This window comes from Enhydra lutris, unplaced genomic scaffold (genome assembly GCF_002288905.1).
Source record: "Enhydra lutris kenyoni isolate GAN:26980312 unplaced genomic scaffold, ASM228890v2 scaffoldscaffold38, whole genome shotgun sequence".
In the NCBI taxonomy this organism is placed as follows: domain Eukaryota; kingdom Metazoa; phylum Chordata; class Mammalia; order Carnivora; family Mustelidae; genus Enhydra; species Enhydra lutris.
The window spans coordinates 6,682,523-6,696,849 of record NW_019154122.1 but is presented as its reverse complement, the minus strand read 5'-3'; the positions used below and the strand labels follow the sequence as shown (position 1 = coordinate 6,696,849).

Here is a 14,327-nt window from a genome sequence, read left to right as displayed (position 1 = left end):
TATTGGTCCTCAGCTCCCTTCCGCCCTGGCCCCCTTCCCTCCTCATGAATAAAAGAAAAGTCCGAACCTATCAGATCTTGTCCGCTGCCTCCCCCCCGCCCCCCCACTTGCCGACCCTCTTCGTACTCCAGTGGAGCACTTTTGCACAACTTACCCAGCGGATCGCTCGCCCCCTCGCTTCCCCTCTTCTCTTCCCAACCCCGTCACCCCCTGTCGCCTCCCCTCAAGCCCCGAAACTCGAGAGCCACCGCCTTCCCTCCCCAAGCCTTGTGGGGGGCGGGGTGTGAGCGCTGGTGTGAGAGGGAGTCGAGAGTGTGGTCTGGAGAAAGGCGTGGAGAGGAGTGCGGGGAGAGAGCGCGCGGGCGCGAGGATAAATATATAAATAAATACGGAGGAGAATCTACTAGGCAGCCTCTGGGCGCAGAAACTTTGGCCCGGAGCGCGAGAGCGCGCCGCTGCCAGTCCGAGGCCGGGGCCCTGCCTCCGGCCGCGTCCCCCCAGTCCCGCTCGGCCGCCCGGCCTCCCCTCCGGGTTCCGCCCAGCGCGTCCGCCCGCACAACTTCTGGCCGAGCGGAGAGGGCAGAGGCGGACTTGGGGTTGCTGTGTTTGTTTGTTTGAACTTCCTTGTCACCACCTTCCCTCCCCCCAACCTCCGCCCCCACCTCGCCCCCCTCCCCAGCTTCTGGACGCGTTCGACTGCAGCCCGGGGTGGGGGGTGGGGGTAGGGAACGTGTGTGTAGGGGAGGAGGGGGAAGAGGTTAAAAAAAGAGAAGTGGAAGAAGAAGGAAAGAAAGAGATCGCAGCAGGGGTAAAGGCAGCGGACGGGAAGCGATTTTGGCCGACTCTGGACTCGTCCGCGGCGTGCGCAGGAATGGCGGCCCTTCCCGGCACCGTCCCGAGGATGATGCGGCCGGCTCCCGGGCAGAACTATCCCCGCACCGGATTCCCTCTGGAAGGTAAGAGCGCCTGGGCTCGCCGCGCCTCCGCTCCTCCGCCGGGAACCCGAGGTCCTTGGAGAGGCAGCGATGTCCCGGGGTGGTGGCGGCGCCCGCGGCAGCGGGAAGGGAGGGGGGTCCCCTTCTCTTCTGGGGATCGAGTCCGGGCGCTGGACCCCCGGAAGTTTCGGGGGCCGACACTTGTCCGTTTTTGCGCGGCTTTCGGTGACCGGCGGCCTTCCCCCGCAGGGCGGAACTCGCGGCAGATCTCGGCCCCGAGTAAATTTCAAGTCCTAGCGAATTTCAGTTCGTGGCCACTATTTTCAGATACTTTCCCCGCGGTTACTTTCTCAGCTCTCTGCGCACGCCGGCTACAGCGCTTTCTACTCTCGGTTTTGAACTGTTCCTTTTTTCAGTCCTGGTATGGTCCTCCAATCCCTTTTATTTCGAAATACCAGCGATGTGCGGACAGCGTCTATGTCTAAACCAGAAAGGCTATCCGCTTCTTCCAAAGCACCAGACAGAAATTCCTGCCTTTTGGTTAGAAAACAAACTAATTTGAAATAATAAATAGTAACGATTTTTCCCCAAAAAAACTTTTCGCTTGGGCTTCGGAACTTGCAACTCTCCTGGGAGAGATCCTCAGGACGGTGAGCGGGCACCGCAGTGTCCGGACAAGGGGAAAAGGTGAATTCTGTAATGTGTCCTCCGTCAGTACCCAGCACCGGGGTGAGCAGAGTGGACTGGCAAGGCTCGGTTCCTGGCTAGAGGAAAGGGTGGGATCGCGCTGCCAAGACCCTACCCTGTGTTTTGGTTTTGTTTTCTTTTTAAACTAACGGAAGGCCATCAACCTGTCAACAAACCCAGGGATCACTGGGTTTCTGGGGGTGCGTAGCCCAGGGTGTCCTACAGAAGTGGTGAGAGATAGGTGCCACTTTCATTTTTTAATTACTCTTCTTGTAATTGTATGAGCCCCTTGTGCGTGAGGAAGGGTAAAGGAGGCGGGGAGGGAATGGACGGGCAGGCGGCCTGCGATCTGGGGAGGGAGGGGTCCCTCTGGCAGCGAGATGGCGCGGGTCCCTGAATTAGACTGAGGCGAAGAGAGTGGCTCCGTGATCAAGTGCGCGCTGCAGCCACGCAGGCGGGAGAGCGCACAAGCCCGGGGATTTGCCGTAGCACTCTCCTGTAGCGAATGCAAGTAAAACAGGCGGCCGAGGACGCACAGAGGATTAGAACAATATTTGCCCAACATGACGGAGAATACTGAGGAGAGCCGAGCGCCGGTCGCTAAAGAGGCTCTTGAATATAAAGTTGGGCGCTGGAGGGCTCTTCAGCGCTAATGGCATATCCCGCCGCGGAGACCGAGTGACTCTGACTTGGCGACGCACGATTTCTGATTAAATCCGAGGGTGGCTTCAGACACCTACTTTTACAAAGAGAGGTGGGGGGACCAGGAGCGCGAGGGAGGAGGCGGTAGGAACGGCTGGGCAGCCGAGCCCCTTCTCGTCTCCTCCCTTCCAATTACACTGGCAGCTCCCTCCACTCCGGCGTCTGTGAAATCGTTCTAATCTGCCAGATCTCCGCAGCCGCCTGGTCCCCAAATTGGGGGAATGGAGGCCGGATTAGTGCACCGGGTGCCCCCCAACCTTCTGTGAGGAAATTGTGTAGACTTTGCATTAAGGCTTCTGAGGAGCTCTCCCCTCCCCCAGCACACTACAGCAGGGGTGCCTGTCTCCCTGGTTCCCAAAGTCACCCACACGGGGAGACTCTGGCCCATCCATGTACCACCCTCACAGAGCCTACAGGGACCGAGTCTGGATTTCTGAACCCAAATAAGTATTTGATATGGGAGCTTGCTGACAGCGGAGCATTGCCCCCAAATTGCCCCAAAACGAAATTAGAACTTTGAGAGGAGTTGGAACCATGGGGAGTCCCTCGAGGGACAGCCAGGTGATCCCAGAGGCAGTGACCAATAGCATCGTGTCACCAGTTCCTCGGCTGTTCAGTTATAAGTAGGAAGACCTGCTGTCCAGGCTAGGGCTGTAAATTCTGGTAATTAACCAGCTTCTTCTGGCTCCCCCCAAAATGGATCAATCTTGACCACTTAAGGCATGGAAATGACCAGTGAGAGGGGGCCACCTCTCAGTAGCCATTGGCCTCCCTAAAAGGCAGGCAGACCTGTGTCCCAAACTGCATCCTGGGGGATGGAGCCGCTGGACCCCCAGACTCCCAAGACTCCACCAGCCTCTTGGCTCTGCTCTCTCCCTCCCATTCACAGAAGCTTCAGATCCCTCATTCCCGTACTGTGACAGGAGTGGGGGCACACAGCATCTGGGGGACTGAAGCCGCCAGCTATGACTCCTCTCTCCATCCTTCCAGGACCCTTTCTCAGCTTTCTGACAGTTTTTTCCTGACCTCTGAACAGCCACACCTCCAAATGGGGGGAACCTGCAGACCCTCTGTCAGGGGTCTTCAGGCTCACAAAACTGGAGTCAAGGGGCGTTCTCACTGTCTCACCCCCATTCACACCCCGTGCCTCTCTCCTTCCTCATTTCCCCTCACTCCTCCAGTGTCCACGCCACTTGGCCAAGGCCGGGTCAATCAGCTTGGTGGGGTCTTCATCAACGGGCGACCCCTGCCTAACCACATCCGCCACAAGATCGTGGAGATGGCCCACCACGGCATCCGGCCCTGTGTCATCTCCCGCCAGCTGCGTGTCTCCCATGGCTGTGTCTCCAAGATTCTCTGCCGCTACCAGGAGACTGGGTCCATCCGGCCTGGGGCCATCGGCGGCAGCAAGCCCAGAGTGAGTGTCTCTGCTGCAGAACTGGCAGTCGGCCTTCCCATGGTTGGGGGATCCTGGCTGTGGCCCCTCTCACTACCTTCTGTCGTCCAGTGCCACTGGGGTGTCCATATGCCTCTTATGAAAAGTACAGGAGGAGAGTATCCTCACTCCCAGATATCCCCCTCATTATTTGGATTTCTAGGGGATAAGATAACTGAGGTTCCATGTTGTCCAGGACTTTGAGGCCAATGAGTCATCCCCTGGGCTGCTCCTACATCAGCCCAGACCACCAGCATCATCCCAGACCAGGGGAACTCTCCCCTCAGTCTTGCCTGAAATAGTGAGCGAGGTGGTGGGGGGATCCCAGGAGTCCTTATTAGGTCCTATCTTATTACCTGTCACTACCTTATGCACTGGGCTGCCTTCCTTGAAGGCAGGCACAGGTTTTGTGAAAGGGTAAAGCCAATCTCAGAAGGGGGGTGGGGAGGGACATGGGATCCAGAGCCACCAGCCTGGCCTGGGGCTCTTGGGAGTTTGATATTAAAAGTGCCTCCCTCTCCCCACCTCGTCTCTCCACTCCTGCTCTCCCACCTCCACCTCTGAAGCAGGTGGCGACTCCGGATGTGGAGAAAAAGATCGAGGAATACAAGAGGGAAAACCCAGGCATGTTCAGCTGGGAGATCCGAGACAGACTGCTGAAGGACGGACACTGTGACCGCAGCACGGTGCCCTCAGGTGAGAAGGCAGCTGAGCCGGGCACAGCACGGTCTGGCTCAGCTCGGCTGTGCAGGGCTGGAGGTCAGATAGGATGGAAGGTGATGAATGATGGGGAGCGTCAAGGAAAGTTGTGAAGAAAGAGAGCAGGAGGGCAGAGTTAGAGCAAAGGAGGGAATCAAAACCGAAAGGAAGATGGAGGGAGGGAAGAAGGAAAGAAAGAAAAAATTAGGAAAGACAGAGAAAGGAGAAGGAAGAAAGAGAGGGAGAAGGAGAGAGGAAGGAGAGAAGGGAAGGGTCTGTCCTAGGAGGGTTAATCTCCTTGGGCTCCCTGGACCCCTTTCCCCAAGTCACTCTTTCCATTCTGTTAATGCCACCAGCTGGCAGTGGGTCCCAAATAGGGAGGCCCTCCACCACGCTGCCCGTGAGGCGGCGAGCGGCCTGGGGTGGACATGCATGTGTGCACATGTGCCAGGGGGGAGGAGGGCATCCAGGCATGCGAGGTGGGGACACACACCTGGTGTAGGGGTGGCAGTCACAGGGGCTGGAGGGCTTCTGGCCAGGTCCTGGGGAAGTGGGCATGGGTGTGAGTGCATCTCGGGGTTGTGACCGTGTTAGGCACAAGTGTGTGCAAGGAGGAGTATAGGAATGCCACTGTGAGAGTGTCCCAGGTGAGTCCCCTTCCCTAGCCAGCGACCGCACTTGGATGTAAATGCTTAAATGGGGGGGGGGGGTGTCAGTGGGTGTGAGTCCCCTTGCCATGCGTGGCGGGGAGGGACTGTGTGGCACTCTCCCGGGGACCCAGGTCGCCTGGGTCCGCTGCCCCAACAACTTATACTTGCTCTTTTGCCTTTGAATTTCTGAGGTTTAGTGAGTTCGATTAGCCGCGTGCTCAGAATCAAGTTCGGGAAGAAAGAGGAGGAGGATGACGCGGACAAGAAGGAGGACGACGGCGAGAAGAAAGCCAAGCACAGCATCGATGGCATCCTGGGCGACAAAGGTAGGGAATCTCCGGGGGGTCTCCACCGCGGAACCCCGCGTCCCCGCCCGAGATCGTGCGGACCAGTGAGTCCGCGGGTCAGGGCTAGCGCTTCCGCCGCTCAGGGCTAGCGACCGCACTTTAGCGGGAGGACTCGCAGCCCCCGGGGCAGCCGGGAGCCCCTCCGGGTTTGCGGAGAGCGCCCCCTCGGTGCGCCCCGGACCAGGGCAGAAGGCGAAGCCGGGGCGCAGACGGGCCTCAGCGTCCCCGCGGAGCCAACTGCGGGCTGGTGCACTGCGCGCCTCCGAGTGCGCAAGCCCCGCGCGCAGGGCCTGGCCGAGCGCTCCGGGGCGTGTGCCCTGCGGGGCCGGCGTTTTGGCGGCGAGTCCCGGTGTGGATCTATTATTTATAGGACGCTTGGACAAGGGGGCGGGGGGCGAGGAAGGAGGAGCCGGCCTAAATGAATTTGTTAACCAGACCCGCACACGCTCTCTAAACGGTCCCTTGAAACCCTGCCTGACAGTTGACTGACCGCCGCAATCAATAAAAATTAGCGAGGGCCGCCGCCTAAGCCTCAGCCCCGCGTCGCCAGGGGCCCGAACCGAGACAGTGCCGGCTGGGTGCAGACGGGCGCACCAGTCAGCGCTTGCCTCTGGCGGGGCCAGGCGTGGAGGCCAAGTTCGCCCCAAGGCCCAGGATCAGAGGATCTCTCAGGAGGGGAGAAAGCTTCCAGCGGCACCCACCCTCTCCCCTCGTGCAGCTCCGCCGCCCCGCCGGCTGGGGTCTGGGCCTTGCGCCCTGCTTTTTCTCCTGGTCCGCTAGGGAAGGCGTTTATCTTTCAAGCGCCTGCACGCCCGGGAAAGGGGCGTGTGCTTTTGTTTCTGGAGGGGTGGCGGGGGGGAGTCTCCCACATTACCGGCTCCCCTGAAGTTCTCTTTGAGACTTGGTCAGTGTGCCTTAAGTGGGGGAAGGGGATGAGAAACAGAAGTAGAAGGCCCAGAGTCACAAAGACTGGCTGGGGAAAGGAGGGAGCCCACAAACGGGCATGCCAGGAGGCAGCAGGCAGACAGGAAAGACAGTGGTCCCGCAAGCCTGCAAAGCCGTAGCTTTGGAAAAAGTGGGGGAGTGCCCCAAACTTGGAAACTTGCAAAGAGCACATTTGGCTTGAATTCCTTTCCAGAGGTGTCTCGAGGTACCCCTCTTCTCGCTTCCCGTGAACTCCTAGCCTGTGTCTCTCTCTCTCTGCAGTTGTCAGTAGTCTCTCCCAACCTTGAAGATGAACTTCACAGACAAAGCCCGCTTCCAAAGACAACACCCAGGGAGGCCCAGCCCCCACAGGCCTGGTGGAGGGGGAAGGTGGGAGGAGGGGCAGGAGCAGCCCCTTTGAGAGAGCAGCCGAGAGCTGGGGAAGGGGCGGGCTATTGACATTCAGGGCCCCAAGTGGAGCCCAGTCCCGCCAGGGACAAAAGGGCGAGGGAAGAAAGGGAGCGAGCTGTGCCTGGCACCCCGCTGTGCCCGGCCCGCCTCGGAGCCCCGGGTCTTCAGTGGGAAGCCGCCTGGTGCAGCTCAGGAGCCCCTGGCTTGGCCGAGGCCGCCCAGAGCCCTGGGACCCCTGCAGGGGGGGACCCATTCCTGACTTCAGTTTGTATCAGAAAGGGACTTGGTTGGGCTTCTTCTTTTTTGTGGGGTGGGATACGTTGAACTTGAAATGATCTTTCCTGGTGAAATGCCACACAGCAGACACCGTTTCTGAGAAGTACCGGGCAGAAGCAGAAGGAGGTTTGGTTTTATTTGGAGAGATTTTAGGGTGTGTGTGTGTGTGTGTGTGTGTGTGTGTGTGTGTGTGTGTGGCGGGGGGGGGGGGGGTTGTTGCCCAGCTCAGTCTATGAGGAAGCAAAATAGGTAAGTCTCTTCTGAGAAAGAAGGAAAGGAGAGGCAGGGGATAGAAAGCGTAAGCTTTGGGGATCCCTTTGGCTCCGGGGAGTTCAGGCGCTTCTGGCGTTGGCCAGGGCTTATGAAACCGGCTCACAGGCAGCTTCGCTGGAGAGAGGATTTCCCTGCAGCAGAACCAGGAAGCTTCAAATCTCCAAGGGTTTAGAAGGAGCCTGCTGGTTCCAGATGGGAAGGCAGAGAGCACAGGACTGCAGAAATGAAACGGAATCCTTGGGTCCGGTATCCAGAGAGCCTGGCAGGTTTTGAGTGACAGTGGGCACATGGAGCGCGGGGACCGTGAGCTGGATGGCTGTGTAAAAATGCATGTGACTCTCCGTGTGGCTGTTTGCCCGTGGGCCTTTGGATCATTGTGCCGTGGGTCGTATTCTGTGCAGGTGGGGGTGGGGTTCTGCGTGGATGCGCAGGGTGATTGGACGCGGGTGTGAATGAGCAGAATGACAATGGGGATGAGGGACAGTTGTCTGTCCCCCCGGAACAAAACATATCAACCCCCTGAGTACCTGGGGCAGTAGGCAAGCATCCCAGTGAACCACCCAGCTGGAACCTCTCCTCTCTCTCCCAGGCCCCCACCATCAGTTTCATGGCCAAGTTAAAGGGGAGAAGACCTCCTAACCTCCACCCAAGTCGGCCAGGTGGGGAGAGGCAGAGAAGCCTCAAAGGGCAGAGCAGGGGGAGGGGTGCACACCCACAAACTTTGTTTTGGTTTCTTGCTCGTGACAAATGCTTTCTCCGGAGGGGTTGCCCCTCTCATGGCGGGGAGCCTTCCAAGAAGGGGTTTAAGAGCTCTCCTCTTTAAGCGCTAAAGAGAGATCCCTCCCTGAGTCCGTTTTTCCCTATCGTCCGCTTGGCATTTAATAATGTTAAGACTTATTAGAGCTGGTAATGAAAACTGGGGCTGCTGAATAGGAAACTGTGTTGCAGAAGGGTGTTATAGCTCCCAGGCATGGTAAGAAACTATTTATCCGCAATCAGTCCTCACTCTCGGAGTTTGAAGCACAAACGTTAAGTTGAAGGGTTTTAAAGCAGATTAAATTGAGCCTTTATTTCTGTGCACTTTCATCTCTGAACAGCTCACTCCTGCTCCCCTTGGGCTGATATTCATGAGGCTGTTCATATATATATATATATATATATATATATATATATATATATATATATTTTTTTTTTTTTTTTTGCTCTTATCCTTGTTAAGACTGAGTTATTAGGATTGTTGGTTGTGAGAATTTCAGACTGCAACAGATAGGGGCTCCAGCCATGCTCTGCTCACCTGGAGAGGGAAATGGACAGTTCCTTGCCCTCATCCACTTGGACTCTCTTCTCCTCACCCCTTCTCCGAGGATCAGGGGAGAGACACAGGCCAGATACCCAACCGGGAAAGGATTTGAGGATGAATGGGAAAGGAAAAGCTTTTCCTAGTTTGAGCCCAGGGAGAGTCTGGTGGGAAATTTGAAAGGGGGTTGCAAAAAGTCAAACCATTTCTCTGTGGGTAGAAATAGCAAAATAGAATAAAATAAAAAATAAAAGGCAGTAAAAACAGCAATAAACAATAAGAACACCAAAGCCTCATGCATCTGACAATGTACAACTTGGGCTGAAACTGACCAGATCAGACATGGGGCTTCACCTGGGTCTCTAGGGTACAATGCCCAGAGAGGTCACAATTAATAGGAAATAATGGAGGGGGTCGTAATATTTAAAAGAAGAAGATCGAGCGTGCATTTCCTCCATGGGGAGAAGTGTCATGGTCAAAGTCCATCCAAGATTCACTGACTTCCCGGGTATGAAAGACCAACCCCGGGTGGGGGCCGAAGGTGGTGTGTGTGAGGCAGATCCGTGTTTCTGTGCATTTTTCCTTAATTTATTTTTAAAGCAGCAAACGTACAGGTGTGGAGTGGGAGATGACGGAGAAGGATCGGAAAGGAGGGGAGAGCCCAAAGTGTCGGTTTTAGACACTTGTAAAAGGAGGTGGGAAACAATTTAATTTGGCAGTGCCGCTAGCTGCTAATGCGGTTTTCGGTCGTTTGCTACCCTGGAGGAAGCTGTTTTGATTGTGTGTACAAGGACCTGCCAAATTTAATTAGGCTCCGGGGGAGCGCATGAATAGGGGAAGGGGGGCAAGGCTCCCCTCCGCACACACCGTTGTTTTTTTTTCCCCCCCAGCTTCACACCTGGAAGGGGCATTGTTTACCGGATAGGCAAGAGCGCCCGGCCGAGGGAAGGGGAGGAGGCGCAGAGAGAGGGGCCTGGGAAGAGGGAGCAAAGGAGGGGACGAAGATAGTCCATTTATCAAGAAACAATCTGCATTGATTTAAACCAACAAGTTCCCTCCTCTGTAAATGTGTGTTTAGAGAAAGGTAATTGACACTCCACCATATCAAAGGATTACCCCGGGTTGGCAATCTAATCAAACAGAGTCCAGACGGGATTTGAGGCTGTTCAGAGTGGGATCAGCTTCGCATAATGGGGGCTCGGAGGAAGATGGGAGGGTGTCAGGCAATTCCCCGGCTTTAGGCTGCGCTCCGTGGTGGATATTCAGTGAGACCAGAGGGAGAGAGGGGAGGGGGCGGTGGGGGATGGGGTAAGCAGAGAGGGGGCGAGCCCACACTGGGCTGACAAGACTCCCCCTTTCTTCCCTCCATCCCCCCGACCGAAGAAGAGAGAGGGGAAGGAGGGAGCTGAGACTAACGGAGAACAACAATGAGATAAGTATTACAAAGGCAAACACTGGCGCTCGCTCGCTCGCTCGCAGCCCCGGAACCCGCGGTACATAAACAAAGTCGGCAAACTGTTTGCCAGATAAACTCGTGCCTAAATCGAGTGTGACGGGCAAGGAGAGTAGAGACAGAAGGAGATAAGGTTGGAGGGGGAATGAACGAACATAATCTAATAGAAGACATTTAGCAAACAAAGTTGAAACAAGGGAGAACAGGCGATCGGAAGGTAATTATCCGCCCCAGAGATGGAGGGAAGACTTTGGAGGGCTGGGGGTGTGGGGGGGGGGGAGGCAGGAGCCGCGGAAGAGCTGCGTGTTTGGGGGGGGTGTCTTTGGGACTCCATGGGGAACCGGGAGAGGATCCCCAGGGCCTGCAGAGGAAGGGCTGGGCTCCCAGGTTGAGGATCCCGCGCAGCTCCAGTCTCCCGAACGCGTTTCTAAACGGGGTGGGGGTCCCCCGCTGAGAAGGCCTGCGGGTTTTATGTTCACCTCCGGGCACGCACCGCCACACACCGGCTGTTTCGAGGTGTTTGTACCTAAAAGACTCGTGTGCGCGGCACAGCCGTGAAAGGAATTAGATATTTACCAGTTTGAAATAAGCCTGGCTAAGAAGAAGAGAGAAGAGAGAGAAAGAGAGAGAGGGGGACATTGAAAAGACGAGGCTGGGGGAAGACTTCAAACGAATTCATCATTTGGAATGGCGGAGGGGAGATTTACCAGACAGTATTGGGAAGTTATTTAGATATTAATAACACATTTTCCTGAGGCGCGACCACAGCAGCCATCTGCGCTGCTCTCCGAGCTATTTGGCTGGGTGAAATATGGGCGTCTCAAATGTTGGGAAGAGATAAGGCAATCAGGCTAACCCTGGTCCTAAGACGCCATCGCGGCGTTAAACCCGGATTAACCTCCCCCCACCCCCACCGCCCCCTCCCCTTTCACAGCTTTCCAAATTTTTCAGTGGAATTTACATGGAAGGATTTAAAAGCACATATAACAGTAGCCTTAAAGCAGTAAGGTGATTATTTGGACTTTTTTTTTTTTTAAAGAATGTCTTTCTGAAAATGATAGTTGTCACACACTACATTTTATATAAATAATATTATATAAAAACATATATATTTTTATATATGGAGAGAAGGCTGAGCAAATGAGATTTCCTACCAGGCTGCCTCTTTGGAGTTCCCGTTTGCTATCATCGGCAAAGTTGATGAGGGCTTGGTTCCTAATGGGCACCTATAGAAACTTGAAGTGTACAAGGCCCCTGGTTCTGGCCCCAGAGTTTGCCTAAAGCCAGACAGAACTCATACCCACAGAAGAGACCCAGAAGTGCCTGGTGAAGGGAAGCCTTCCTACTGCTAAGAGCATAGAAGAGAAACCCCAAAGAGGAGATGCTCCAGGGACTTTGGGGCCTTGAAGGCCATGACTAAGATGGGGGGGGCACATTCCAGGAATTCCAGAAAAATAGCTCTTCTCCCTCTTCTACCCCAGACTAATGAGGTAATTAGGAAACCCAGTTGGGGATGGGGATAAGAGGGGATTGGAAGGTTGGGTTGCCCCCCTCGGTTTTTGCTGTCCTATGCCTTCCTTCTTTTTCCCCCCTCCCCCCAACTCTGGCTGAAAGAGGAAAAGGTGGAAGTGGGGTCAGCGCTTTCTGACCTGCTCCGGAGCGATTGGCCCCGGCTGGGGTCGGGCAGGGGGGAGGGAGGGAACTTGCCTTCCCAAATCGAATCAAGGCAGAACGGTGACCTAAGGGGGAAACTTCGCCATTAGTAGATAGATCTCTCCAAAACTTCAAACAAAGTGGGGTGGGGGTGGGGGGAAGGGAGTGGTGAAGCAGGGGAGGCAGAGGCCTGGCAGGGAAGGAGTCGGAGAGACAGCACAGAGGGGACCAGGAGACTGCGAATGGGAGGGGCCTAGAGGAGGAAGAGAAAGGGTGGAGGGCAAAGGGGAGGTGGGGGCCAAAGGAAGGGGTGTAGGGAAGGGGATGCCGAAGGAGGGTCGGATGCACTTGGAACTTCAGCTTTGGGGGAAGAAGAAAGGTTCCCCCCCACCCCCCCACCCCCGCACTGCAGCTTCGGGAGGGATGAGGGGAAGGGTGTGCTCCCCAGATCATGCTGTGACGAGGCCGGGAAGGCATTCCAGGGCGCCTGGGGTGCTCGTGCCTGGCCCTCTCTTGGGCAGCTGAGGGAGGGCGGGTTTCAAGGACCCGCGGAGCTCTGCAAGCTTGCTGAGGAAGGCTCCCTCCGGTTTCCCCGAGACTGCGGGGCAGCTAATGGTCCAAGTTTTGGTCGTGGGGGCCCTGGCTGGGCGCTGGGTCTGAGCCCAGGTGGAGACCCAGGGAGGGATGGCAGAGACCAGGGAGAGGCAGAGCCATGGAGGTGGCACGAGGAAGAGTCAGAAAGGAGGAGCATAGCGAAAGAGGGGAGCGAGGGAGAACGCTGAGCGCTAAAAGAATCCACGGGAAGCAGGCCTATGAGAACCTGCCCAGAGCGTTTGAGGACGCTGAGAAATGCGGAGGGACCGAGAGGGGCGCGGAGCAGCAGGAAGAAAGACAAAAGGACGCAGAGTCACCGAAAGGCTGGCCTGGGACAGGCAGATCAGGAGAAACCGCGGGACCTGGAGACAGCCCGCAGGAGAGCGCGGGCGGAGAGGGCGAGCGCGCAAAGCCGGGCGGCGGCGGGAGGCGGGCGAGCCGCTGTCGTCCTTTTGATCCTCGGCGGCTTCCCCTTATCAGAAGCGCTTTCGGTGACACTGGCACAAAGGCGGTTCATCATATTACAGCGCGGCCCGGCGGCTCGCTGCGATCCCGCCGCTTAATTAGAGGCGAGCGAGTCGGGCCAGCGGAGCGGGAGGGAGGCCGACCCCGAGGCGGGGGCCTGAGCTCTGCGCTCCGACCCCGGGGCGCTGGGAAGGGGCCGGCCGAGAGCCTGGCCCAGTCGGGACTAAGAACGAGGAGGGGGGGCGAGCGGGAAACCCTTATTCAGAGCGCTGCTAAATAAACAGGCCTGTCGGAGTGGGAGGGGGGGCGGTTCGCTGTCGGGAGAGGGAGACTCGCTGCCTTCCGAGTTTTCGCAGCAGCCCCTCTAAGTTCTCAGGTCTGGGGAAGGGATGGCGTGCCGGCCAGCGTCCGCACTCCCGGGCTTCCCACGCTGCCTAGTGGGAGCTGAGTGAAGGCAAGGTTGCAACCCTGGAGAGCTGAAAGTTTCGTGCTGCTCTGGGCCCAGTTCACACCCGCAGGTTCCCAGCGGCTGAGAGTCCCGTTCCCTCCTCCGAAGGCATGCCCTGTCTCCAACTGAAGCCAACTGCGCTAGGCGGGAGGGATCGGGAAGGGCAGAGTGCATTGCGGTGGGCCCAGGAACGGAGGGTTCTCGAGTCTATCCTGCCCCCAACTCATGAGCAATGTCATCTTGGACAGCTTGCTCAGTTTCTCTGGGTCTCCGTTTTCTCCCATGAAAGCCAGAGAACTGGACTGAGTCAAAGATTCTTGTCCTTTGGGGGGGACCCTAGACCCCTTGGAGAATTGGATGAAATGGGAAAAAACTAGCCAATCACACAAGGCCATTCAGATAGAATTTTCCAACAGTATAAAGGGGTCTCTGGGCCTCTAGAGGCCACACCCCTTAGGAACCTTGCCTATGCAAGTTTCCTGGTGATTCCAGTGTGTGTCCCCCGGCCCCGCCCCCCCCCCCCCCCGCCCAACCCCCGAGGGGGGGGCCCCGAGGGCAGGAGGAGGGAGGGGAGATTTGGGGGGGGGGGGTAGAGTTGAGGCTGAAAGCCTGTCCTCCATCTGGTCCTTGCTGCTTCCTCGCCTTTCCAAAACAGAGGCAGCAGAGCCCCCCCCCCATTCATTTGATGGAAGCATCCTTTCTGAGGATAAAATGAGCACAAATGCTGCGTTCCCCTTTTGTCTGTTCCAGAAAGAAAAAAAGAAAAGAAAGAAAGAAATTTGTTTCAAAGGGTCAATTTCTTCAGTCTATAAAATTTTGTTGAGCACCTACTATGTGCCGGCCATTGTGTTAAGCGCCCAGGGGTAGTACCTGAGAAATCAGGAAGGTCCCTGCCTTCAGAAAGTTTTGAGCCAGGTGGTTGAGACGGAAAATAAACAAGCCTATGATGAACAGACCTGCCTCAGGGCATGTGTTTCTGTGCATGTTAACCGTGTGTGCCTGCCCCCTTACCGGGCTGCCTGTGTGCTCTTGGTGTTTGTGAGTGTTGCCTTTGTGTGTTTGTGCAGATCTGCAGGTG

At 56.6% G+C, this 14,327-nt stretch overlaps 1 protein-coding gene across 2 annotated transcripts in view; it reads left to right on the top strand.

Annotated features, from left to right (window-relative positions):
* Positions 1–871: 871 nt before the first annotated feature.
* LOC111154807 (paired box 7) overlaps positions 872–14,327 on the top strand; it is a 96,119-nt gene continuing 82,663 nt past the window's right edge. The window contains exons 1-4 of one of the 2 annotated variants that reach the window (XM_022514728.1): positions 872–956; positions 3,506–3,741; positions 4,326–4,455; positions 5,306–5,434. In XM_022514728.1, the coding sequence (XP_022370436.1) occupies positions 872–956; positions 3,506–3,741; positions 4,326–4,455; positions 5,306–5,434 (580 nt within the window). Of the gene's footprint in view, positions 957–3,505; positions 3,742–4,325; positions 4,456–5,299; positions 5,435–14,327 lie in introns of both variants that reach the window. The other variant, XM_022514727.1, reaches the window with a different exon arrangement.